This window comes from Oncorhynchus nerka, linkage group LG14, assembly GCF_034236695.1.
Source record: "Oncorhynchus nerka isolate Pitt River linkage group LG14, Oner_Uvic_2.0, whole genome shotgun sequence".
Taxonomy (NCBI): domain Eukaryota; kingdom Metazoa; phylum Chordata; class Actinopteri; order Salmoniformes; family Salmonidae; genus Oncorhynchus; species Oncorhynchus nerka.
Window position 1 is genome coordinate 3,529,608 of NC_088409.1, and position 27,798 is coordinate 3,557,405.

The 27,798-nt window shown below is 50.3% G+C and overlaps 1 protein-coding gene across 1 annotated transcript in view; it reads left to right on the top strand.

Moving 5' to 3' along the window:
- Positions 1-7,793: 7,793 nt before the first annotated feature.
- Positions 7,794-27,798, top strand: part of LOC115115779 (14-3-3 protein beta/alpha-A-like) — a 31,532-nt gene continuing 11,527 nt past the window's right edge. Inside the window, exons 1-4 of the mRNA XM_065027263.1 lie at positions 7,794-7,900; positions 11,289-11,612; positions 16,084-16,207; positions 23,260-23,423. Coding sequence (XP_064883335.1) covers positions 11,301-11,612; positions 16,084-16,207; positions 23,260-23,423 — 600 coding nt within the window. The 5' untranslated portion in view covers positions 7,794-7,900; positions 11,289-11,300. The remainder of the gene's footprint in view (positions 7,901-11,288; positions 11,613-16,083; positions 16,208-23,259; positions 23,424-27,798) is intronic.

Sequence of the window (27,798 nt, forward strand, 5' to 3'; positions counted from 1 at the left end):
TCCTCCCCACGTAGCAACATGTTTTTTGTGGACCAGACCAATTCAAATGATTCCAACCCCTCCCTCCTCCCCCTCCCCCCTCCCCCCTCCTCCCCCTCCCCCTCCCCCTCCCCCTCCTCCTCCTCATCCCCCATGTTTGTTTGTGGACCAGACCAATTCAAATGACGATTCCAAATGTAGGGACCAAACAGGACCGTTTTCAATGCCATCACTCGTTCCCACGCCAAGTACACGCCTGGTTTGTGACTATTCATTAGCTGTTGCTGCTCGTCTCAGCAGTAATATCCTGTGTTCCCGGGAGAGGTGCTGTGGGTTTGTGACCCTGAGATGAGTTCTCGCTCTTTATCGTTACTTGAGGCCCCTTGGCTGTGTCCTAAATGACACTCTGTTTCAGGCCCTGGTACCCTATTCCCTATGGGCCCTGGTTCACTATTCCCTATGGGCCCTAGCACCCTATTCCCTATTGGCCCTGGCACACCCTATTCCCTATGGGCCCTAGCACCCTATTCCCTATGGGTCCTGGTAACCCTATTCCCTATGGGTCCTGGTACCCTATTCCCTATGGGTCCTGGTACCCTATTCCCTATGGGTCCTGGTACCCTATTCCCTATGGGTCCTGGCACCCTATTCCCTATGGGCCCTGGTACCCTATTCCCTATGGGTCCTGGTACCCTATTCCCTATGGACCCTGGTACCCTATTCCCTATGGACCCTGGTACCCTATTCCCTATGGACCCTGGCACCCTATTCCCTATGGACCCTGGTACCCTATTCCCTATGGGCCCTGGCACCCTATTCCCTATGGGCCCTGGTACCCTATTCCCTATGGGCCCTGGTACCCTATTCCCTATGGGTCCTGGTACCCTATTCCCTATGGGCCCTGGTCAACAGTTTTTTTTTTTTACCTTTATTTAACTAGGCAAGTCAGTTAAGAACAAATTCTTATTTTCAATGACGGCCTAGGAACAAATAACCGTAGTGCACTATAAAGACAATAGAGTACCATTTGGGACTCGGGCCTTCTCTATTCTGATTCAGAGTCCAGTAGTGAGTCTCCCAGAGTTCATCCCAGCTAATGACTCCTCCAGTTAGTCACCCATCATGGTCACGGCAGGAATAGCCTGGAATCCTAACCTGTATGCTGTGTTTCATCACCATATCAATTGGTCGTTCCAGGCTAGAATAACACTGACTGATGACAGCTGATACATTGTTTTTTTCATGATTCATTTGACTTTTAAAGAAATCCTGTCAGGTTACATGGAAATCTTCAAATCTGTTTGTTCTAGTGGTGAAGGACTCTAGGTGGTAAATAGGTTGGTGACACAACATGCCTGTACAACCCTAAGTTCTGTCTCTTGTCTGTACTGTTGTGCTTACCTTAAGGCCCAACACCTAGGTTAATTGCCTTTTTCTGTACCTGATCAGTGTTGTTTAGGCCCGTTTAACAACCTACGACTGAAAGAGGAATCTATCCCAGTACTGTAACTCTGTTTGACCAGGGGGAGAATCTATCCCAGTACCTGTAACTCTGTCTGACCAGAGGGGGTGAGACAAATCTGCTCATGAGGAGTTTTGTCTTTTCTCAGTGGATCTGGATCTACTGCTGTCTGTACTGATGGGAGGGGGTGCTGTACCTTAAGGCCCAACACCTAGGGTGATCTACTGCTGTCTGTACTGATGGGGGTGCTGTACCTTAAGGTCCAACACCTAGGGTGATCTACTGCTGTGGGGGGTGCTGTACTAAGGCCCAACACCTAGGGTAATCTACTGCTGTCTGTACTGATGGGGGGGGCTGTACCTTAAGGCCCAACACCTAGGGTAATCTACTGCTGTCTGTACTGATGGGGGCTGTACCTTAAGGCCCAACACCTAGGGTGATCTACTGCTGTCTGTACTGATGGGGGGTGCTGTACCTTAAGGCCCAACACCTAGGGTGATCTACTGCTGTCTGTACTGATGGGGGGGGGTGCTGTACCTTAAGGCCCAACACCTAGGGTGATCTACTGCTGTCTGTACTGATGGGGGTGCTGTACCTTAAGGCCCAACACCTAGGGTAATCTACTGCTGTCTGTACTGATGGGGGTGCTGTACCTTAAGGCCCAACACCTAGGGTAATCTACTGCTGTCTGTACTGATGGGGGGCTGTACCTTAAGGCCCAACACCTAGGGTGATCTACTGCTGTCTGTACTGATGGGGGGCTGATCTACTGCTGTCTGTACTGAGGCCCAACACCTAGGGTGATCTACTGCTGTCTGTACTGATGGGGGGCTGTACCTTAAGGCCCAACACCTAGGGTGATCTACTGCTGTCTGTACTGATGGGGGGGGGCTGTACCTTAAGGCCCAACACCTAGGGTGATCTACTGCTGTCTGTACTGATGGGGGGCTGTACCTTAAGGCCCAACACCTAGGGTAATCTACTGCTGTCTGTACTGATGGGGGTGCTGTACCTTAAGGCCCAACACCTAGGGTGATCTACTGCTGTCTGTACTGATGGGGGTGCTGTACCTTAAGGCCCAACACCTAGGGTGATCTACTGCTGTCTGTACTGATGGGGGGCTGTACCTTAAGGCCCAACACCTAGGGTAATCTACTGCTGTCTGTACTGATGGGGGGTGCTGTACCTTAAGGCCCAACACCTAGGGTAATCTACTGCTGTCTGTACTGATGGGGGGGTGCTGTACCTTAAGGCCCAACACCTAGGGTAATCTACTGCTGTCTGTACTGATGGGGGGGCTGTACCTTAAGGCCCAACACCTAGGGTGATCTACTGCTGTCTGTACTGATGGGGGGGGCTGTACCTTAAGGCCCAACACCTAGGGTGATCTACTGCTGTCTGTACTGATGGGAAGGGGGGTGCTGTACCTTAAGGCCCAACACCTAGGGTGATCTACTGCTGTCTGTACTGATGGGGGGGTGCTGTACCTTAAGGCCCAACACCTAGGGTAATCTACTGCTGTCTGTACTGATGGGGGGGTGCTGTACCTTTAGGCCCAACACCTAGGGTAATCTACTGCTGTCTGTACTGATGGGGGGTGCTGTACCTTTAGGCCCAACACCTAGGGTAATCTACTGCTGTCTGTACTGATGGGGGGGTGCTGTACCTTTAGGCCCAACACCTAGGGTGATCTACTGCTGTCTGTACTGATGGGGGGCTGTATCTTAAGGCCCAACACCTAGGGTGATCTACTGCTGTCTGTACTGATGGGGGGCTGTACCTTAAGGCCCAACACCTAGGGTAATCTACTGCTGTCTGTACTGATGGGGGGTGCTGTACCTTAAGGCCCAACACCTAGGGTGATCTACTGCTGTCTGTACTGATGGGGGGGGGCTGTACCTTAAGGCCCAACACTTTGGGTGAATCTCAATTGCATCTCCTTGATTCCTCACATCTTCCCTCCTCATCATCTCTTTTTCAAAGAATATTGGAGTCGAAGATCTGAGCTTCCTCCCTTCTGATCTTCTCCACCAACGCATTTCGAGAAGGAAGCAAGGAGACAGGAAGTGAGGAATCAAGGAAGTAGAATAGTGGTCCGGCCGTTCTCCTCAGCGGGTGAATATTGTTCTGTTTGTTTTGTCGTTGATGATGTCCTGGTATATACTGACACCAGATTGATGGAACAGGACTGTTCTGCCAGATCAGTTTCAACTGTAGCTACAGCTGGTGGGAACAACAGGAAATGGGATGATTTCCAACCCCCCTCCTCCTCCTCCTCCCCTCCTCCTCCTCCTCCTCCTCCTCCTCCTCCCCCTCCCCTCCTCCTCCTCCTCCTCCCACCTCCACCTCCACCTCCACCTCCTCCTCCTCCTCCTCCTCACTCCCAACTGTAGCTACAGCTGGTGGGAACAACAGGAAATGGGATGATTTCCAACCCCCTCCTCCTCCTCCCCCTCCCCCTCCTCCTCCTCCTCCTCCTCCTCCTCCTCCTCCTCACTCCCAACTGTAGCTACAGCTGGTGGGAACAACAGGAAATGGGATGATTTCCAACCCTCCTCCTCCTCCTCCTCCTCCTCCTCCTCTTCCTCCACCTCCTCCTCTTCCTCCACCTCCTCCTCCTCCTCCCCCGCCTCCCCCTCCTCCTCCTCCACCTTCTCCTCCTCCTCCTCCCCCGCCTCCCCCTCCTCCTCCTCCCCCTCCTCCCCCTCCTCCCCACGTAGCAACATGTTTTTTGTGGACCAGACCAATTCAAATGACGATTCCAACCCCTCCTCCTCCCCCCTCCCCCTCCCCCTCCTCCTCCTCATCCCCCATGTTTGTTTGTGGACCAGACCAATTCAAATGACGATTCCAAATGTAGGGACCAAACAGGACCGTTTTCAATGCCATCACTCGTTCCCACGCCAAGTACACGCCTGGTTTGTGACTATTCATTAGCTGTTGCTGCTCGTCTCAGCAGTAATATCCTGTGTTCCCGGGAGAGGTGCTGTGGGTTTGTGACCCTGAAATGAGTTCTCGCTCTTTATCGTTACTTGAGGCCCCTTGGCTGTGTCCTAAATGACGCTCTGTTTCAGGCCCTGGTACCCTATTCCCTATGGGCCCTGGTTCCCTATTCCCTATGGGCCCTAGCACCCTATTCCCTATTGGCCCTGGCACCCTATTCCCTATGGGCCCTAGCACCCTATTCCCTATGGGTCCTGGTACCCTATTCCCTATGGGTCCTGGTACCCTATTCCCTATGGGTCCTGGTACCCTATTCCCTATGGGTCCTGGTACCCTATTCCCTATGGGTCCTGGCACCCTATTCCCTATGGGTCCTGGTACCCTATTCCCTATGGACCCTGGTACCCTATTCCCTATGGACCCTGGTACCCTATTCCCTATGGACCCTGGCACCCTATTCCCTATGGACCCTGGTACCCTATTCCCTATGGGCCCTGGCACCCTATTCCCTATGGGCCCTGGTACCCTATTCCCTATGGGCCCTGGTACCCTATTCCCTATGGGCCCTGGTACCCTATTCCCTATGGGCCCTGGTCAACAGTTTTTTTTTTTTACCTTTATTTAACTAGGCAAGTCAGTTAAGAACAAATTCTTATTTTCAATGACGGCCTAGGAACAAATAACCGTAGTGCACTATAAAGACAATAGAGTACCATTTGGGACTCGGGCCTTCTCTACTCTGATTCAGAGTCCAGTAGTGAGTCTCCCAGAGTTCATCCCAGCTAATGACTCCTCCAGTTAGTCACCCATCATGGTCACGGCAGGAATAGCCTGGAATCCTAACCTGTATGCTGTGTTTCATCACCATATCAATTGGTCGTTCCAGGCTAGAATAACAATATCTACTGTTCAGAATAACACTGACTGATGACAGCTGATACATTGTTTTTTTCATGATTCATTTGACTTTTAAAGAAATCCTGTCAGGTTACATGGAAATCTTCAAATCTGTTTGTTCTAGTGGTGAAGGACTCTAGGTGGTAAATAGGTTGGTGACACAACATGCCTGTACCGTTCTATAGACCTACAGAGGAACTGGACAGACAGGTTTAGAGAAACACACCGTGAAATGGTTCACTCTCTATCTCTATCTCTCTCTCTCTATCTCTCTCTCTCTATCTCTCTCTCTCTCTCTCACACTCTCTCTTTCACTCTCTTTCTCCCTCTCTCTATCTCTATCTCTCTCTTTCTCTCTCTAGCTCTCTCGCTCTCTCGCTCTCTCTCCCTCTATCTCTCTCTCTTGCTCTATCTTTCTCTCTCTCTCTCTCTTTCTCTCTCTCTCTCTCCCTTCCTTTCTCTCTCCCTCTCTCCTCTCTCCCTGTCTCTCTCTCTCTCTCTCTCTCTCTCTCCCTGTCTCTCTTTCTCTCTCCCTGCCTCTCTCTCTCTCTCTCTCTCTCTCTCTCCCTGTCTCTCTCTCTCTCCCTGTCTCTCTCTCTCTCCCTGTCTCTCTCTCTCTCCCTGACTCTCTCTCTCTCTCTCTCCCTGTCTCTCTCTCTCTCCCTCTCTCTCCTCTCTCTCTTTCTCCCTGCCTCTCTCTCTCCCCCCCTCTCTCTCTCTTTCTCTCTCCCTGCCTCTCTCTCTGTCTCTCTCTCTCTCTCTATCACAAACATCATGGGAATCTCAGGGAGTTGTCACCTTTGTCAGTGTGTCACTCACTACTCCTGTGTGTGTGTGTGTGTGTGTGTGTGTGTGTGTGTGTGTGTGTGTGTGTGTGTGTGTGTGTGTGTGTGTGTGTGTGTGTGTGTGTGTGTGTGTGTGTGTGTGTGTGTGTGTGTGTGTGTGTGTGTGCGCGCTGACTTGCTGCACCCTCGACAACATTTGAACATCTTGGCCATGTTCTGTTATAATCTCCACCCAGCACAGCCAGAAGAGGACTGGCCACCCCTCATAGCCTGGTTCCTCTCTAGGTTTCTTCCTAGGTAATGGCCTTTCTAGGGAGTTTTTCCTAGCCACCGTGCTTCTACACCTGCATTGCTTGATGTTTGGGGTTTTAGGCTGGGTTTCTGTACAGCACTTTGTGACATCGGCTGATGTAAAAAGGGCTTTATAAATACATTTGATTGATTGATTGCTTGTGTGTGTGTAAGTCTGTAGAGAGAGAGGGAGAGACAGAGAGAGAGAGAGAAAGAGACAGAGTGCGTGCGTGCGTGTAAGTCTGTAGAGAGAGAGAGAGAACCTACTCTACCAGTCATTCAACAGAAACACACACTGACTCACTCACTCTCCCTCTATCTCAAAACCACTCCTAGCCACAGCCCTTTCCAGTAAAATGTTAGGTTTAATTGATATTGACACTCAAATGAATCTGTCTGTCTGTCTGTCTGTCTGTCTGTCTGTCTGTCTGTCTGTCTGTCTGTCTGTCTGTCTGTCTGTCTGTCAGTCTGAAACTGAACTATCAGTCAGAGATCTTAAATAGGTTACCGGCTTAATATCCCAGTCTTAGGGGAGAACATGTGACTAGGTAAAAATAGAACCACTTTCCCCATGGAAACTGACTGGAGAACAGAAATAGACCTTCTATCAGGCAAACTCTGTGTTCTGTGTTCTAGTTAGGTCGTTTGTGACGTCCTCAAACACTCGCAAATTATCTACATGTATTAGACTGTCAATACCACATGTTTGTTCAACATAGAAGATTCTGACATTTTTACCTGTTAAGTGGTTTTACGCCCCATTCTGACTATTCCCCCAAATCGCTATGTAGGTGACAGTGGTGAGATAACCAATCACAGGTAGGGTATATAAGTATATTTTATTATAATTTAAATACGTTGCAAAACCAACATTTTCTCATAACTTGCCCTACACCTCTTCTGATAAAGGAGTTTCTCATCGAATGATCGATAAACCATCACGTCAATCACGGGTTGCCATGGTATCCTTTGACGTCACCCGCTCCCTTGCCTGTTGTCACTAGTTACCACAGCCAGTAAAGTCCAGATTGGCTATAATCATATAAATTCATTGAAAGCAAAACAAAACAAAAAAACGTTCCTTTTTGGCCTTTCATTTAAGGTTAAGGAATAATGTGAGCAGTGTGTTTTAAAGTTAGGTTGTTTTTTTTTTTTTAAATCAGATTTTTAATAAGATACATTTTTTTTAAATAAGCGGGGGGATTAGTCATATTATATTATTATATTAGTCATATTATTTATGTGTTCATAATAAATAAATAAAAAATCTGACTTTGTTTTTATTTTATTTGTTGTGTTCATAATAAAAAAAATCATTTAAAAAATAAAATAAAAATCGGACTGTTTTTATTTTATTTGTTGTGGTTGTAAAAAATCTGACTTTGTGGCTGTGGTAACTAGTGACCCCCAGTGCGTCCCTGCTGCTGGGGTGTGATTGGAGGGAAACCCCGTGGACTCGACATTCAGACGGGTTGTGAGAGAAGCAGCTGTGTAACGTAGCTAGCGAGCCACACCGACAACACCACTAGCCCTTTGCACTCAGGTAAGAGGCATTTTCTAAGTTCAAAAAGTCATGTTAGATTCACGTTTAACAAATGTTTTGATGTATGTGTTCACTATGGATCTTACTTTGAGGGAAAAATAGCGGGTAGTATATGTAACGGTTAGAGATCCAGTTAGTTTTTTTGTCAGGTGGCTAACGTTAGCTAGGAATGCAGTTAGCCGACCAAAGAACAATAGCTACCTGTTTTGTTTCTTTGGGGGGTTTGTTCTCGCTAGGACAGGTTTTTTTTGTGTGCATCTTGTCAGGTTTCAAGTAGTTACCTTTTTCTTTTTCTACCTATTGTGGTCGACAATTGCATGTTAGCTAATCTGTTGAATTTAGTTAGCAATAGCAGACATGTAGCTCGGCTAAACCAACTGAGTTTATTCAACATGGGCTTGGTCGGCACAAACCTAGCTGGCTCGCTAGCTAATTATAAAACCGTTTTTGGACCCAGTATTCGTCGTTTACTGACACAAAACAGTTATTTGATATTTAAAACATGTTTTTTTTGGAGGCAGATCACGACCAACACTTTACTCGCATGGATAACTCAGTTAGCGGCCTTGTTAGCTAACTAACTCGTATAAATAAAATAGCAAACTGAATCTGACTATTTAAAACCCTTTAATTTTGATCGTAGCTAAGCTATGTCCCAGGCACGGTTTGAGTGTGCGCAATGCCGGGGTTCACTAGTACTTTCCGGATGAGAAACAGTAGTAATACCGTTGTCATTTTAAGGCGGGGACGACATCCTCCCGTTGGCCATTATAGCGAACTCAGCGATGAATCAATCTTAACTTTACATCCGTTGGACATTCAATGTAGCTAACTGACAGTACATGAATTGTACAGTATGTCCATCGCCATCTGTGTGTGTAAATGCTTGCCATTCTGTGCTAATCATTCACAACATGGGTGTGGCATGGCAGGGAGTGAATGCACATCCGCGTTTTTCTTTACACGGTAGGAACCAGGCTAGTGTGCTTTCAATGCTGTGTCGTACATACCATCCATATCAGGTCTTAACCTGGATAATGTTTCCAGCGCCATAGCGTGTTAGCGGAAATCCACAGTGCACGTCTCACATGACCCCCAAGCCACAGTACCAGGCTAGTCTACATGTGTATATATTGAGGAATGGAAAATATGGGATTGATTGAGCGTGGTACATCAGTGTTGTCTGTAGACCCGTGGGCCATTCTGCATGGTACCAGCAGATGTCGGTTATTGATTCGGTGTAGAACTATTCTCACTGCTGTCTGTTTTGGGGCGGTCCTGGTTTATGAGTTGTTTGCTTTGGTGCTAGCTATAGGTTAGATTTCCTGGACTGTTCCGTGTTGGTGTGGGCAGTTGTCGATTTGAATCCCGGGTCGTGCGCTGGGAATGGATCTGGTAACTGCAGGGCTTCTGGGTTCAGATTGTAACAACCTTCCTTTACCGGTGTGCCCTTGAGTAGGACACTTACCTTGCTCTCCGTCCAGGGGCGCTCCACTGCAGCTTGACCCTGTACGACATGCCAACATTTCTCTCCTGTATTGTATCAGCCATTCCAGACACATGCCATGCCAACATTTCTCTCCTCAGTCCCAAGTAACCATGGTTGATATTTATTCTTCTCTCTCCTCAGTCCCTAGTAACCATGGTTGACATGTTTCTTCTTCTCTCTCCTCTGTCCCTAGTAACCATGGTTGACATGTTTCTTCTTCTCTCTCCTCGGTCCCTAGTAACCATGGTTGACATGTTTCTTCTTCTCTCTCCTCGGTCCCTAGTAACCATGGTTGACATGTTTCTTCTTCTCTCTCCTCGGTCCCTAGTAACCATGGTTCACATGTTTCTTCTTCTCTCTCCTCGGTCCCTAGTAACCATGGTTGACATGTTTCTTCTCTCCTCGGTCCCTAGTAACCATGGCGTTGACATGTTTCTTCTTCTCTCTCCTCAGTCCCTAGTAACCATGGTGTTGACATGTTTCTTCTCCCCTCAGTCCCTAGTAACCATGGTGTTGACATGTTTCTTCTCTCCTCGGTCCCTAGTAACCATGGTTGACATGTTTGTTCTCTCCTCGGGCCCTAGTAACCATGGTTGACATGTTTCTTCTCTCCTCGGGCCCTAGTAACCATGGTTGACATGTTTCTTCTCTCTCTCCTCGGTCCCTAGTAACCATGGTTGACATGTTTCTTCTTCTCTCTCCTCGGTCCCTAGTAACCATGGTTGATATTTATTATTTCCTCTCCTCAGTCCCAAGTAACCATGGTTGACATGTTTCTTCTCTCTCCTCAGTCCCTAGTAACCATGGTGTTGATATGTTTCTTCTTCTCTCTCCTCAGTCTTTAGTAACCATGGCTACATTTCTTCTTCTCTCTCCTCAGTCCTTAGCAACAATAGCTATGTTTCTTCTCTCTCTCCCCAGTCCCTAGTAACCATGGTTGACATGGTTCTTCTCTCTCTCCTCAGTCCCTTCTCTCTCTCCTCAGTCCCTAGTAACCATGGTTGACATGTTTCTTCTCTCTCTCCTCAGTCCCTAGTAACCATGGTTGACATGGTTCTTCTCTCTCCTCAGTCCCTAGTAACCATGGTTGACATGTTTCTTCTTCTCAGTCCCTAGTAACCATGGTTGACATGTTTCTTCTTCTCAGTCCCTAGTAACCATGGTTGACATGTTTCTTCTTCTCAGTCCCTAGTAACCATGGTTGACATGTTTCTTCTTCTCAGTCCCTAGTAACCATGGTTGACATGTTTCTTCTTCTCAGTCCCTAGTAACCATGGTTGACATGTTTCTTCTCCTCAGTCCCTAGTAACCATGGCTATGTTTCTTCTTCTCTCTCCCCAGTCCCTAGTAACCATGGTTGACGTGTTTCTTCTCTCTCTCCTCAGTCCCTAGTAACCATGGTTGATATTTATTCTTATCTCTCCTCAGTCCCTAGTAACCATGGTTGACATGTTTCTTCTCTCTCTCCTCAGTCCCTAGTAACCATGGCTACGTTTCTTCTCTCTCTCCTCAGTCCCTAGTAACCATGGCTACGTTTCTTCTTCTCTCTCCTCAGTCCCTAGTAACCATGGTTGACATGTTTCTTCTCTCTCCTCAGTCCCCAGTAACCATGGCAGCCATGTTTCTTCTTCTCTCTCCTCAGTCCTTAGTAACCATGGCTACGTTTCTTCTTCTCCCTCCTCAGTCCCTAGTAACCATGGTTGACGTGTTTCTTCTCTCTCTCCTCAGTCCCTAGTAACCATGGTTGATATTTATTATTTCCTCTCCTCGGTCCCTAGTAACCATGGTTGATATTTATTCTTCTCTCCTCGGTCCCTAGTAACCATGGTTGACATGTTTCTTCTCTCTCCTCAGTCCCCAGTAACCATGGCAGCCATGTTTCTTCTTCTCTGTCCTCAGTCCTGAGTAGCCATGGTTGACAAGAGCGAGGTGGTTCAGAAGGAGCTGGTCCAGAAGGCCAAGCTGGCGGAGCAGGCCGAGCGCTACGACGACATGGCGGCCTCCATGAAGGCTGTGACGGAGGAAGGCACCCAGTTGTCCAACGAGGAGCGGAACCTCCTCTCTGTGGCCTATAAGAACGTGGTGGGCGCTCGGCGTTCCTCCTGGAGGGTGGTGTCCAGCATCGAGCAGAAGACTGAGGGCAGCGAGAAGAAGCAGGCCATGGCCAAGGAGTACAGGGAGAAGATAGAGAAGGAACTGAAGGAGATCTGTAACGATGTGCTGGTAAGACGACTGGGGAAGGGGAGGTGCTCTCTGTCTCTCTCTCTGTCTCTCTCTCTGTCTCTCTCTCTGTCTCTCTCTCTGTCTCTCTCTCTGTCTCTCTCTCTGTCTGTCTCTCTCTGTCTCTCTCTCTCTCTCGGTGGCTTTGACCCACCGTGAGTTTTCATCCTTCAAAATGCCATATCATTTCTGTCTCTCTCTCTGTCTCTGTCTCTCTCTGTCTCTCTATCTCTCTCTCTCGGTGGCTTTGACCCACCGTGAGTTTTCATCCTTCAAAATGCCATATCATTTATTTCCCGCAAACCAGTTTGCCATGTCAATTTATTGACGAGAGGTGCTACGACTGGGGCTCTCACCCAAACCTTGTCCCTCCCTCTTTAAATGATTGAGGTTTTCCTGCCTGCCTGGTTCTAGCCCTGGTCTGACAGTAATCAGCTCAGTGTAATTAGCTGTTAGCCAGTTCGTAGGGCCTCGTTCAGCTCGTTAGGCCATTCCTCACCTGTCGGTCCCGTTGTAGAGACACTTTTGAGAGGGACAGGTGTCTCAGGTGAGAGAGAGACACCACCTGGTTTTTGCCCTAGCACTACACAGCTGATTCAAATAAACCAACTCATCAAGCTTTGGGATGTCTCTCTCTCTCTCACCCAGGGGATGTCTCTCTCTCTCTCACCCAGGGGATGTCTCTCTCTCACCCAGGGGATGTCTCTCTCTCACCCAGGGGATGTCTCTCTCTCTCACCCAGGGGATGTCTCTCTCTCTCTCACCCAGGGGATGTCTCTCTCTCTCACCCAGGGGATGTCTCTCTCTCTCACCCAGGGGATGTCTCTCTCTCTCACCCAGGGGATGTCTCTCTCTCTCACCCAGGGGATGTCTCTCTCTCTCACCCAGGGGATGTCTCTCTCTCTCACCCAGGGGATCTCTCTCTCTCTCACCCAGGGGATGTCTCTCTCTCTCACCCAGGGGATGTCTCTCTCTCTCACCCAGGGGATGTCTCTCTCTCACCCAGGGGATGTCTCTCTCTCTCACCCAGGGGATGTCTCTCTCTCTCACCCAGGGGATGTCTCTCTCTCACCCAGGGGATGTCTCTCTCTCTCACCCAGGGGATGTCTCTCTCTCTCACCCAGGGGATGTCTCTCTCTCTCACACCCAGGGGATGTCTCTCTCTCTCACCCAGGGATGTCTCTCTCTCACCCAGGGGATGTCTCTCTCTCTCACCCAGGGGATGTCTCACCCAGGGGATGTCTCTCTCTCACCCAGGGGATGTCTCTCTATCTCTCACCCAGGGGATGTCTCTCTCTCTCTCACCCAGGGGATGTCTCTCTCTCTCTCACCCAGGGGATGTCTCTCTCTCTCTCTCTCTCTCTCACACACAGGGGATGTCTCTCTCTCTCTCACACAGGGGATGTCTCTCTCTCTCTCACACAGGGGATGTCTCTCTCTCTCTCACCCAGGAGATGTCTCTCTCTCTCTCACCCAGGAGATGTCTCTCTCTCTCTCTCACCCAGGAGATGTCTCTCTCTCTCTCACCCAGGAGATGTCTCTCTCTCTCACCCAGGAGATGTCTCTCTCTCTCTCTCACCCAGGAGATGTCTCTCTCTCTCTCACCCAGGAGATGTCTCTCTCTCTCTCACCCAGGAGATGTCTCTCTCTCTCTCACCCAGGAGATGTCTCTCTCTCTCTCTCACCCAGGAGATGTCTCTCTCTCTCTCTCACCCAGGAGATGTCTCTCTCTCTCTCTCACCCAGGAGATGTCTCTCTCTCTCTCTCACCCAGGAGATGTCTCTCTCTCTCTCACCCAGGAGATGTCTCTCTCTCTCTCTCACCCAGGGGATGTATCTCTCTCTCTCTCACCCAGGGGATGTCTCTCTCTCTCTCACCCAGGGGATGTCTCTCTCTCTCACCCAGGGGATGTCTCTCTCTCTCTCACCCAGGGGATGTCTCTCTCTCTCTCACCCAGGGGATGTCTCTCTCTCTCACCCAGGGGATGTCTCTCTCTCTCTCACCCAGGGGATGTCTCTCTCTCTCTCACCCAGGGGATGTCTCTCTCTCTCTCACCCAGGGGATGTCTCTCTCTCTCACCCAGGGATGTCTCTCTCTCTCTCTCACCCAGGGATGTCTCTCACCCAGGGATGTCTCTCTCTCACCCAGGGGATGTCTCTCTCTCTCACCCAGGGGATGTCTCTCTCTCTCACCCAGGGGATGTCTCTCTCTCTCACCCAGGGGATGTCTCTCTCTCTCACCCAGGGGATGTCTCTCTCTCTCACCCAGGGGATGTCTCTCTCTCTCACCCAGGGGATGTCTCTCTCTCACCCAGGGGATGTCTCTCTCTCTCTCTCACCCAGGGGATGTCTCTCTCTCTCTCTCACCCAGGGGATGTCTCTCTCTCTCTCTCACCCAGGGGATGTCTCTCTCTCTCTCACCCAGGGGATGTGTCTCTCTCTCTCTCACCCAGGGATGTCTCTCTCTCTCTCTCACCCAGGGATGTCTCTCTCTCTCTCTCACCCAGGGGATGTCTCTCTCTCTCTCTCTCACCCAGGGGATGTCTCTCTCTCTCTCTCACCCAGGGGATGTCTCTCTCTCTCACCCAGGGTGGGCCCCAAGGACCGAGTTCGGGGATCCACGTTCTAGATGAGTCAGTCATGTGGTTCTAGAGGAGTCAGGTGGTTCAGGGCATTACTGCCAAAGGTGCTTCAACAAAGTACTGAGTTAAGGGTCTGAATACTTATGTTATTGTAACATTTACGGTTTAATTTGAAGTTTTCATAAATCTCTAAACCTGTTTTTGCTTTGTCATTATGGAGTATTGTATATAGATTGATGCATTTGAAAAAATCCATTTTAGAATAAGGCTCTAACGTAAAAACGTGGAAAAAGTCAAGGGGTCTGAATACTTTCTGAATGCACTGTGTGTAGAATATTGGCCTGTTGGAAACTACAACTCCCTACTACATCACACGGCTAGAAACTACAACTCCCTACTACTACATCACACGGCTAGAAACTACAACTCCCTTACTACATCACACAGCTGGAAACTACAACTCCCTTACTACATCACACAGCTGGAAACTACAACTCCCTTACTACATCACACAGCTGGAAACTACAACTCCCTTACTACATCACACAGCTGGAAACTACAACTCCCTACTACTACATCACACGGCTAGAAACTACAACTCCCTACTACTACATCACACGGCTGGAAACTACAACTCCCTACTACTACATCACACAGCTGGAAACTACAACTCCCTACTACTACATCACACAGCTGGAAACTACAACTCCCTACTACTACATCACACGGCTGGAAACTACAACTCCCTTACTACATCACACGGCTGGAAACTACAACTCCCTACTACTACATCACACGGCTGGAAACTACAACTCCCTACTACAACATCACACAGCTGGAAACTACAACTCCCTACTACTACATCACACAGCTGGAAACTACAACTCCCTACTACTTCACACAGCTGGAAACTACAACTCCCTACTACATCACACAGCTGGAAACTACAACTCCCTACTACTACATCACACGGCTAGAAACTACAACTCCCTACTACTACATCACACGGCTGGAAACTACAACATCACACGGCTGGAAACTACAACTCCCTACTACTACATCACACGGCTAGAAACTACAACTCCCTACTACTACATCACACAGCTGGAAACTACAACAACTCCCTACTACTACATCACACAGCTGGAAACTACAACATCACACGGCTGGAAACTACAACTCCCTACTACTACATCACACGGCTGGAAACTACAACTCTACTACTACATCACACGGCTGGAAACTACAACTCCCTACTACTACATCACACAGCTGGAAACTACAACTCTACTACTACATCACACAGCTGGAAACTACAACTCCCTACTACTACATCACACGGCTGGAAACTACAACTCCCTACTACTACATCACACAGCTAGAAACTACAACTCCCTACTACATCACACAGCTGGAAACTACAACTCCCTACTACATCACACAGCTGGAAACTACAACTCCCTACTACTACATCACACAGCTAGAAACTACAACTCCCTAATACTACATCACACAGCTAGAAACTACAACTCCCTAATACTACATCACACGGCTAGAAACTACAACTCCCTTACTACATCACACGGCTGGAAACTACAACTCCCTAATACTACATCACACGGCTGGAAACTACAACTCCCTAATACTACATCACACGGCTGGAAACTACAACTCCCTAATACTACATCACACGGCTAGATGTGATTTCCATAGAAACTGGTGCTGGGGGGTCTAGACCTGCCTATACAATGTTAGGTGATACCTTTTGCAGAGCTGCAAATGGCGGTGCTGTACGACTATAGAGCCAACAATTCACATGTAAATAACTGAGTGTGGTGGCTGGGTGTCTGATTTGCATATTTCTAACAAAAACCTGTCTCCCTCTCTCTACAGGGTCTTCTGAACCAGTTCCTCATCCCCAATGCTACTCCGGCCGAGAGCAAAGTGTTCTATTTGAAAATGAAAGGAGATTACTACCGCTACTTAGCCGAGGTCGCGGTTGGAGAGGAGAAAGCCGGTAAGCCCTGTGATAATCCCTTTGTGCTAGCCAATCAGGTGTCTGTGTTGGGGAACAGGAAGACAGGTGTGTCTGTGTTGGGGAACAGGAAGACAGGTGTCTGTGTTGGGGAACAGGTAGACAGGTGTCTGTGTTGGGGAACAGGAAGACAGGTGTGTCTGTGTTGGGGAACAGGAAGACAGGTGTCTGTGTTGGGGAACAGGTAGACAGGTGTGTCTGTGTTGGGGAACAGGTAGACAGGTGTGTCTGTGTTGGGGAACAGGAAGACAGGTGTGTCTGTGTTGGGGAACAGGAAGACAGGTGTGTCTGTGTTGGGGAACAGGTAGACAGGTGTGTCTGTGTCTGTGTTGGGGAACAGGTAGACAGGTGTGTCTGTGTTGGGGAACAGGAAGACAGGGTGTGTCTGTGTTGGGGAACAGGTAGACAGGTGTGTCTGTGTTGGGGAACAGGAAGACAGGTGTGTCTGTGTTGGGGAACAGGTAGACAGGTGTGTCTGTGTTGGGGAACAGGTAGACAGGTGTGTCTGTGTTGGGGAACAGGTAGACAGGTGTGTCTGTGTTGGGGAACAGGTAGACAGGGTGTGTCTGTGTTGGGGAACAGGTAGACAGGTGTGTGTGTTGGGGAACAGGTGTTGTCTGTGGAACAGGTCTGTGTTGGGGAACAGGTGTGTCTGTGTTGGGGAACAGGTAGACAGGTGTGTGTCTGTGTTGGGGAACAGGTAGACAGGTGTGTCTGTGTTGGGGAACAGGTAGACAGGTGTGTCTGTGTTGGGGAACAGGTAGACAGGTGTGTCTGTGTTGGGGAACAGGTAGACAGGTGTGTCTGTGTGGGGAACAGGTGTCTGTGTTTGGGGGGAACAGGTAGACAGGTGTGTCTGTGTTGGGGAACAGGTAGACAGGTGTGTCTGTGTTGGGGGGGAACTGGAAGACAGGTGTGTCTGTGTTGGGGGGGAGACAGGTTAGACAGGTGTGTCTGTGTTGGGGAACAGGTTAGACAGGTGTGTCTGTGTTGGGGAACAGGAAGACAGGGTGTGTCTGTGTTGGGGAACAGGTAGACGGGTGTGTCTGGAAGACGGGTGTGTCTGTGTTGGGGAACAGGTAGACAGGGTGTGTCTGTGTTGGGGAACAGGTAGACAGGTGTGTCTGTGTTGGGGAACAGGAACGGGTGTGTCTGTGTTGGGGAACAGGTAGACGGGTGTGTCTGTGTTGGGGAACAGGTAGACGGGTGTGTCTGTGTTGGGGAACAGGTAGACGGGTGTGTCTGTGTTGGGGAACAGGTAGACGGGTGTGTCTGTGTTGTGTGTCTGTGTTGGGGAACAGGTAGACGGGTGTGTCTGTGTTGGGGAACAGGTAGACGGGTGTGTCTGTGTTGGGGAACAGGTAGACAGGTGTGTCTGTGTTGGGGAACAGACGGGTGTGTCTGTGTTGGGGAACAGGTAGACAGGTGTGTCTGTGTTGGGGAACAGGTGTGTCTGTGTTGGGGAACAGGTAGACAGGTGTGTCTGTGTTGGGGAACAGGTAGACAGGTGTGTCTGTGTTGGGGAACAGGTAGACAGGTGTGTGTCTGTGTTGGGGAACAGGTAGACAGGTGTGTCTGTGTTGGGGAACAGGTAGACAGGTGTGTCTGTGTTGGGGAACAGACGGGTGTGTCTGTGTTGGGGAACAGGTAGACAGGTGTGTGTCTGTGTTGTGTCTGTGTTGGGGAACAGGTAGACAGGTGTGTCTGTGTTGGGGAACAGGTAGACAGGTGTGTCTGTTGGGGAACAGGTAGTGTGTCTGTGTTGGGGAACAGGAAGACGGGTGTGTGTCTGTGTTGGGGAACAGGTAGACGGGTGTGTGTCTGTGTTGGGGAACAGGTAGACGGGGGTGTGTCTGTGTTGGGGAACAGGAAGACGGGTGTGTCTGTGTTGGGGAACAGGTAGGTGTGTCTGTGTTGGGGAACAGGTGTGTCTGTGTTGGGGAACAGGTGTGTCTGTGTTGGGGAACAGGTAGACAGGTGTGTCTGTGTTGGGGAACAGGAAGACAGGTGTGTCTGTGTTGGGGAACAGGTAGACAGGTGTGTCTGTGTTGGGGAACAGGTAGACAGGTGTGTCTGTGTTGGGGAACAGGTAGACAGGTGTGTCTGTGTTGGGGAACAGGTAGGTGTGTCTGTGTTGGGGAACAGACCAGACAGGTGTTGGGGAACAGGTAGACAGGTGTGTCTGTGTTGGGTAGACAGGTTAGACAGGTGTGTCTGTGTTGGGGAACAGGTGTGTGGGGAACAGGTAGACAGGTGTGTCTGTGTTGGGGAACAGGTAGACAGGTGTGTCTGTGTTGGGGAACAGGTAGACAGGTGTGTCTGTGTTGGGGAACAGGTAGACAGGTGTGTCTGTGTTGGGGAACAGGTAGACAGGTGTGTGTCTGTGTTGGGGAACAGGTAGACAGGTGTGTGTCTGTGTTGGGGAACAGGTAGACAGGTGTGTGTCTGTGTTGGGGAACAGGAAGACGGGTGTGTCTGTGTTGGGGAACAGGTAGACGGGTGTGTCTGTGTTGGGGAACAGGTAGACAGGGTGTGTCTGTGTTGGGGAACAGGTGTGTCTGTGTTGGGGAACAGGTAGACAGGTGTGTCTGTGTTGGGGAACAGGTAGACAGGTGTGTCTGTGTTGGGGAACAGGTAGACGGGTGTGTCTGTGTTGGGGAACAGGTAGACGGGTGTGTCTGTGTTGGGGAACAGGTAGACGGGTGTGTCTGTGTTGGGGAACAGGTAGACGGGTGTGTCTGTGTTGGGGAACAGGTAGACAGGTGTGTGTCTGTGTTGGGGAACAGGTAGACGGGTGTGTCTGTGTGGGGAACAGGTCTGTCTGTGTTGGGGGGGAACAGGTAGACGGGTGTGTCTGTGTTGGGGAACAGGTGGAGACGGGTGTGTCTGTGTTGGGGAACAGGTAGACGGGTGTGTCTGTGTTGGGGAACAGGTAGACGGGTGTGTCTGTGTGGGGAACAGGTAGACGGGTGTGTCTGTGTTGGGGAACAGGTAGACGGGTGTGTCTGTGTTGGGGAACAGGTAGACGGGTGTGTCTGTGTTGGGGAACAGGTGTGTCTGTGTTGGGGAACAGGTAGACAGGTGTGTCTGTGTTGGGGAACAGGTAGACAGGTGTGTCTGTGTTGGGGAACAGGTAGACAGGTGTGTCTGTGTTGGGGAACAGGTAGACAGGTGTGTCTGTGTTGGGGAACAGGAAGGTGTGTCTGTGTTGGGGAACAGGTAGACAGGTGTGTCTGTGTTGGGGAACAGGAAGACGGGTGTGTGTCTGTGTTGGGGAACAGGTGGGGAACAGGTAGACAGGTGTGTCTGTGTTGGGGACAGGTGTGTCTGTGTTGGGGAACAGGTAGACAGGTGTGTCTGTGTTGGGGAACAGGTCTGTGTGTCTGTCTGTTGGGGAACAGGTAGACAGGTGTGTCTGTGTTGGGGAACAGGTAGACAGGTGTGTCTGTGTTGGGGAACAGGAAGACAGGTGTGTCTGTGTTGGGAACAGGAACGGGTGTGTCTGTGTTGGGGAACAGGACAGGTGTGTCTGTGTTGGGGAACAGGTAGACGGGTGTGGTGTTGGGGAACAGGTAGACGGGTGTGTCTGTGTTGGGGAACAGGTAGACGGGTGTGTCTGTGTTGGGGAACAGGTAGACGGGTGTGTCTGTGTTGGGGAACAGGTAGACAGGTGTGTCTGTGTTGGGGAACAGGTAGACAGGTGTGTCTGTGTTGGGGAACAGGTAGACAGGTGTGTCTGTGTTGGGGAACAGGTAGACAGGTGTGTCTGTGTTGGGGAACAGGTAGACAGGTGTGTCTGTGTTGGGGAACAGGTGTGTCTGTGTTGGGGAACAGGTGTGTCTGGTGGGGAACAGGACGGGGTGTGTCTGTGTTGGGGAACAGGTAGACAGGTGTGTCTGTGTTGGGGAACAGGAAGACAGGTGTGTCTGTGTTGGGGAACAGGTGTGTCTGTGTTGGGGAACAGGTGTGTCTGTGTTGGGGAACAGGTGTGTCTGTGTTGGGGAACAGGTGTGTCTGTGTTGGGGAACAGGTAGACAGGGTGTGTCTGTGTTGGGGAACAGGTAGACAGGTGTGTCTGTTGGGGAACAGGTAGACAGGTGTGTCTGTTGGGGAACAGGTAGACAGGTGTGTCTGTGTTGGGGAACAGGTAGACAGGTGTGTCTGTGTTGGGGAACAGGAAGACAGGTGTGTCTGTGTTGGGGAACAGGTAGACAGGTGTGTCTGTGTTGGGGAACAGGTAGACAGGTGTGTCTGTTGGGGAACAGGTAGACAGGTGTGTCTGTGTTGAGAGGAGTTGCCGTTCTGGGTGGCTGGTTGGATACCACGCCATTCATGGAATTATTGTTTCAGAGGCCCGTTAACGGCTGGCTCGGCGGCCCGGTAACGGCTGGCTCGGCGGCCCGGTAACGGCTGGCTCGGCGGCCCGGTGGGCCACTAGGAGAGAGAGAGAGGGGAAGAGAAGGGTGTGGCCTGTTTACTTTGTGATGCAGCAGTAGAGCTGTGGCCCTCTGGTTGATCCAGGGCTTTAGGTTTTCTATAAACCTTACTACGTGGTGATGCCACGCCCAGGAAACTGACCTCATTGGGCCCTCTGATACATAAGGGTGTGTCCTACATAATCCTAGTGTTGTTCATAGGAGTCATAGCAGGGTCATTAGGGTTAGGTTTGTTCATAGGAGTCATAGCGGGGTCATTAGGGTTAAGTGTGTTGTTCATAGGAGTCATAGCAGGGTCATTAGGGTTAGGTGTGTTCATAGGAGTCATAGTGGGGTCATTAGGGTTAGGTGTGTTATTCATAGGAGTCATAGCGGGGTCATTAGGGTTAGGTGTGTTGTTCATAGGAGTCATAGCGGGGTCATTAGGGTTAGGTGTGTTATTCATAGGAGTCATAGCGGGGTCATTAGGGTTAGGTGTGTTATTCATAGGAGTCATAGCAGGGTCATTAGGGTTAGGTGTGTTGTTCATAGGAGTCATAGCGGGGTCATTAGGGTTAGGTGTGTTATTCATAGGAGTCATAGCAGGGTCATTAGGGTTAGGTGTGTTATTCATAGGAGTAAAGCTGTGAGGGAGACTTGTTCTAGTGACTGAAGGAAGCTGTGAGGGAAGCCAGTAGAGGCTGGTTCTAGTGACTGAAGGAAGCTGTGAGGGAGGCCATATGAGGCTGGTTCTAGTGACTGAAGGAAACTGTGAGGGAGTCTGGTTCTAGTGGCTGAAGGAAGCTGTGAGGGAGGCTGGTTCTAGTGACTGAAGGAAGCTGTGAGGGAGTCTGGTTCTAGTGACTGAAGGAAACTGTGAGGGAGTCTGGTTCTAGTGGCTGAAGGAAGCTGTGAGGGAGGCTGGTTCTAGTGACTGAAGGAAGCTGTGAGGGAGTCTGGTTCTAGTGGCTGAAGGAAGCTGTGAGGGAGGCTGGTTCTAGTGACTGAAGGAAGCTGTGAGGGAGACTGGTTCTAGTGACTGAAGGAAGCTGTGAGGGTGACTGGTTCTAGTCACTGAAGGAAACTGTGAGGGAGTCTGGTTCTAGTGGCTGAAGGAAGCTGTGAGGGAGGCTGGTTGTAGTGACTACAGGAAGCTGTGAGGGAGGCCAGATGAGGCTGGTTCTAGTGACTGAAGGAAGCTGTGAGGGAGGCTGGTTCTAGTGGCTGGTTGTAGTGACTACAGGAAGCTGTGAGGGAGGCCAGATGAGGCTGGTTCTAGTGACTGAAGGAAGCTGTGAGGGAGGCCAGATGAGGCTGGTTCTAGTGACTGAAGGAAGCTGTGAGGGGGGGCTGGTACTAGTGACTGCAGGAAGCTGTGAGGGAGGCTGGTTCTAGTGACTGAATGAAGCTTTGAGGGAGGCCAGTAGAGGCTGGTTGTAGTGACTACAGGAAGCTGTGAGGGAGGCCAGTAGAGGCTGGTTGTAGTGACTACAGGAAGCTGTGAGGGAGGCTGGTTGTAGTGACTACAGGAAGCTGTGAGGGAGGCTGGTTCTAGTGACTGCAGGAAGCTGTGAGGGAGACTAGTAGAGGCTGGTTGTAGTGACTACAGGAAGCTGTGAGGGAGGCTGGTTCTAGTGACTACAGGAAGCTGTGAGGGAGGCTGGTTCTAGTGACTGACGGAAGCTGTGAGGGAGGCCAGTAGAGGCTGGTTGTAGTGACTACAGGAAGCTGTGAGGGAGGCTGGTTCTTGTGACTACAGGAAGCTGTGAGGGAGACCAGTAGAGGCTGGTTCTAGTGACTGAAGGAAGCTGTGAGGGAGGCCAGTAGAGGCTGGTTCTAGTGACTGAAGGAAGCTGTGAGGGAGGCCAGTAGAGGCTGGTTCTTGTGACTGCAGGAAGCTGTGAGGGAGGCCAGTAGAGGCTGGTTCTAGTGACTACAGGAAGCTGTGAGGGGGGCTGGTTCTGGTGACTACAGGAAGCTGTGAGGGAGACTGGTTCTAGTGACTGCAGGAAGCTGTGAGGGAGGCCAGTAGAGGCTGGTTCTAGTGACTGAAGGAAGCTGTGAGGGAGGCCAGTAGAGGCTGGTTCTAGTGAATGAAGGAAGCTGTGAGGGAGGCCAGTAGAGGCTGGTTCTAGTGACTGAAGGAAGCTGTGAGGGAGGCTGGTTCTGGTGACTACAGGAAGCTGTGAGGGAGACTGGTTCTAGTGACTGCAGGAAGCTGTGAGGGAGGCCAGTAGATGCTAATCAGAGAGAGATTAGTGTGAACAGGAAGTTAAAGCAAGGCTCGGTTCCTCTTCGTGTCAGTCTGTTGTGTTGAGCTGCACAGTGGAAGACGTCGTCTAGTCTCCACCTCTCTGGAACTGGCACAGGAAGTAGACCTTAACTTAATGCTCCTCGTAAGGCCCACGGTCCCGCCCACCTTTACCACGACAACCATTGTGATAACGTTATCTCTTTCACTCACTGACTACAGACGGGGGGGGGGTTATAATTTCTAATCTTAAAGACTGAACACTGTCTGAAATAAAAGTTATTCGTCAAAATGACTGTTGCTGTTATCCCCTTAAAGAGATGTATTTAAAGTAGTATATTTCTAATCTTCCTCTCTCCTCTCTCCAGCCATCATCGGTAACTCCCAGGAGGCCTATAAGGATGCGTTTGAGATCAGCAAGAAGGACATGCAACCCACCCACCCGATTCGTCTGGGCCTGGCTCTCAACTTCTCTGTCTTCTACTACGAGATCCTCAACTCCCCCGAGCAGGCCTGCAAACTGGCCAAGACGGTATGTGGTGATGAGCCCGTCCAAGATGGCCGCTTGATGATGAGGTTGACAGTCCTGATAGGGCAGAGAGTCTCGACTGGTGGGTCGCGGGTTGTTTTCAAAGGGTCGTCGGTGCCTGAGTTAGAAGAGAAGAAGAAAAAGATTGGTTTGGGACTGAAGTGACCCCGTGAAATGTGGGCCTTTATACCTGGGGTCACTGCTCTAGGGCCTTTATACCTGGGGTCACTGCTCTAGGGCCTTTATACATAGGGTCACTGCTCTAGGGCCTTTATACATGGGGTCACTGCTCTAGGGCCTTTATACCTGGGGTCACTGCTCTAGGGCCTTTATACCTGGGGTCACTGCTCTAGGGCCTTTATACATGGGGTCACTGCTCTAGGGCCTTTATACATGGGGTCACTGCTCTAGGGCCTTTATACATGGGGTCACTGTTCTAGGGTCTTTATACCTGGGGTCACTGCTCTAGGGCCTTTATACATGGGGTCACTGCTCTAGGGTCTTTATACATGGGGTCACTGCTCTAGGGCCTTTATACATGGGGTCACTGCTCTAGGGCCTTTATACATGGGGTCACTGCTCTAGGGTCTTTATACATGGGGTCACTGCTCTAGGGCCTTTATACATGGGGTCACTGCTCTAGGGCCTTTATACCTGGGGTCACTGCTCTAGGGCCTTTATACCTGGGGTCACTGCTCTAGGGCCTTTATACATGGGGTCACTGCTCTAGGGCCTTTATACCTGGGGTCACTGCTCTAGGGCCTTTATACCTGGGGTCACTGCTCTAGGGCCTTTATACCTGGGGTCACTGCTCTAGGGCCTTTATACATGGGGTCACTGCTCTAGGGCCTTTATACCTGGGGTCACTGCTCTAGGGTCTTTATACATGGGGTCACTGCTCTAGGGCCTTTATACCTGGGGTCACTGCTCTAGGGCCTTTATACCTGGGGTCACTGCTCTAGGGCCTTTATACCTGGGGTCACTGCTCTAGGGCCTTTATACCTGGGGTCACTGCTCTAGGGCCTTTATACATGGGGTCACTGCTCTAGGGCCTTTATACCTGGGGTCACTGCTCTAGGGCCTTTATACATGGGGTCACTGCTCTAGGGCCTTTATACCTGGGGTCACTGCTCTAGGGCCTTTATACATGGGGTCACTGCTCTAGGGCCTTTATACCTGGGGTCACTGCTCTAGGGCCTTTATACCTGGGGTCACTGCTCTAGGGCCTTTATACCTGGGGTCACTGCTCTAGGGCCTTTATACATGGGGTCACTGCTCTAGGGCCTTTATACATGGGGTCACTGCTCTAGGGCCTTTATACCTGGGGTCACTGGGGTCACTGCTCTAGGGTCTTTATACATGGGGTCACTGCTCTAGGGTCTTTATACATGGGGTCACTGCTCTAGGGTCTTTATACATAGGGTCACTGCTCTAGGGCCTTTATACCTGGGGTCACTGCTCTAGGGCCTTTATACATGGGGTCACTGCTCTAGGGCCTTTATACCTGGGGTCACTGCTCTAGGGCCTTTATACCTGGGGTCACTGCTCTAGGGCCTTTATACCTGGGGTCACTGCTCTAGGGCCTTTATACCTGGGGTCACTGCTCTAGGGCCTTTATACCTGGGGTCACTGCTCTAGGGCCTTTATACCTGGGGTCACTGCTCTAGGGCCTTTATACCTGGGGTCACTGCTCTAGGGCCTTTATACCTGGGGTCACTGCTCTAGGGCCTTTATACATGGGGTCACTGCTCTAGGGCCTTTATACATGGGGTCACTGCTCTAGGGCCTTTATACCTGGGGTCACTGCTCTAGGGCCTTTATACATGGGGTCACTGCTCTAGGGCCTTTATACATGGGGTCACTGCTCTAGGGCCTTTATACCTGGGTTCACTGCTCTAGGGTCTTTATACATGGGGTCACTGCTCTAGGGCCTTTATACCTGGGGTCACTGCTCTAGGGCCTTTATACATGGGGTCACTGCTCTAGGGCCTTTATACCTGGGGTCACTGCTCTAGGGTCTTTATACATGGGGTCACTGCTCTAGGGTCTTTATACATGGGGTCACTGCTCTAGTGCCTTTATACCTGGGGTCACTGCTCTAGGGCCTTTATACATGGGGTCACTGCTCTAGGGTCTTTATACATGGGGTCACTGCTCTAGGGTCTTTATACCTGGGGTCACTGCTCTAGGGTCTTTATACATGGGGTCACTGGGGTCACTGCTCTAGGGTCTTTATACATGGGGTCACTGCTCTAGGGTCTTTATACTTGGGGTCACTGCTCTAGGGCCTTTATACCTGGGGTCACTGCTCTAGGGTCTTTATACATGGGGTCACTGCTCTAGGGTCTTTATACATGGGGTCACTGCTCTAGGGCCTTTATACATGGGGTCACTGCTCTAGGGCCTTTATACCTGGGTTCACTGCTGTAGGGCCTTTATACATGGGGTCACTGCTCTAGGGTCTTTATACCTGGGGTCACTGCTCTAGGGCCTTTATACCTGGGTTCACTGCTCTCTTTATACACACTGGGGTCACTAGGGCCGTTATACATGGGGTCACTGCTGTAGGGCGTTTATACCTGGGGTCACTGCTCTAGGGCCTTTATACCTGGGGTATACCTGGGGTCACTGCTAGGGCCTTTATACCTGGGGTCACTGCTTATACCTGGGGTCACTGCTCTAGGGCCTTTATACCTGGGGTCACTGCTCTAGGGCCTTTATACCTGGGGTCACTGCTCTAGGGCCTTTATACCTGGGGTCACTGCTCTAGGGTCTTTATACCTGGGGTCACTGCTCTAGGGCCTTTATACCTGGGGTCACTGCTCTAGGGCCTTTATACCTGGGGTCACTGCTCTAGGGCCTTTATACCTGGGGTCACTGCTCTAGTGCCTTTATACCTGGGGTCACTGGGGTCACTGCTCTAGGGCCTTTATACCTGGGGTCACTGCTCTAGGGCCTTTATACCTGGGGTCACTGCTCTAGGGCCTTTATACCTGGGGTCACTGCTGTAGGGCGTTTATACCTGGGGTCACTGCTGTAGGGCCTTTATACCTGGGGTCACTGCTCTAGGGCCTTTATACCTGGGGTCACTGCTCTAGGGCCTTTATACCTGGGGTCACTGCTCTAGTAGTGCCTTTATACCTGGGGTCACTGCTCTAGGGCCTTTATACCTGGGGTCACTGGGGTCACTGCTGTAGGGCCGTTATACATGGGGTCACTGCTGTAGGGCGTTTATACCTGGGGTCACTGCTCTAGGGCCTTTATACCTGGGGTCACTGCTCTAGGGCCTTTATACCTGGGGTCACTGCTCTAGGGCCTTTATACCTGGGGTCACTGCTCTAGGGCCTTTATACCTGGGGTCACTGCTCTAGGGCCTTTATACCTGGGGTCACTGCTCTAGGGCCTTTATACCTGGGGTCACTGCTCTAGGGTCTTTATACCTGGGGTCACTGCTCTAGGGCCTTTATACATGGGGTCACTGCTCTAGGGCCTTTATACCTGGGGTCACTGCTCTAGTAGTGCCTTTATACCTGGGGTCACTGCTCTAGGGCCTTTATACCTGGGGTCACTGCTCTAGGGTCTTTATACCTGGGGTCACTGCTCTAGGGCCTTTATACATGGGGTCACTGCTCTAGGGCCTTTATACATGGGGTCACTGCTCTAGGGTCTTTATACCTGGGGTCACTGCTCTAGGGCCTTTATACCTGGGGTCACTGCTCTAGGGCGTTTATACTGGTACTCCTTGTGAATATAGTCTCATTATTGTCAGTAAACATTTCATTCCAGCCTGAACTGTGATGTAGTAGGGAGTTGTAGTTTCTCTAGAGATAAATCAGATCCACCCTGAACTGTGAGGCAGTAGGGAGTTGTAGTTTCTCTAGAGATAAATCAGATCCACCCTGAACTGTGAGGCAGTAGGGAGTTGTAGTTTCCAACAGGCCAATATTATACATAGTTTAGCGCATAAAATGTGGTAATTAACTACAATGATCATAATCCATTGCGCATCAATACTGGACAAAAATATAAACGCAACAGGTAAAGTGTTGGTCCCGTGATTCATGAGCTGAAATAAAAGATCCCAGAAATGTTCCATACTCACAAAAATACTATTTCTCTCAAATGTTATGCACAAATTTGTTGACATCTCTGTTAGTGAGCATTTCTCCTTTACCAAGATAATCCATCCACCTGGACAGGTGTGGCATATCAATAAGCTGATTAAACCGCATGATCATTACACAGGTGCACCTTGTGCTGGGGGACAATAAAAAGACACTCTCAAATATGCAGTTTTGTCACAAAACATAATTTAATGTACATTTCTCTACCATAAGCCGCCTCCAACGTCGTCTTAGAACACGTTTGCTGTACGTCC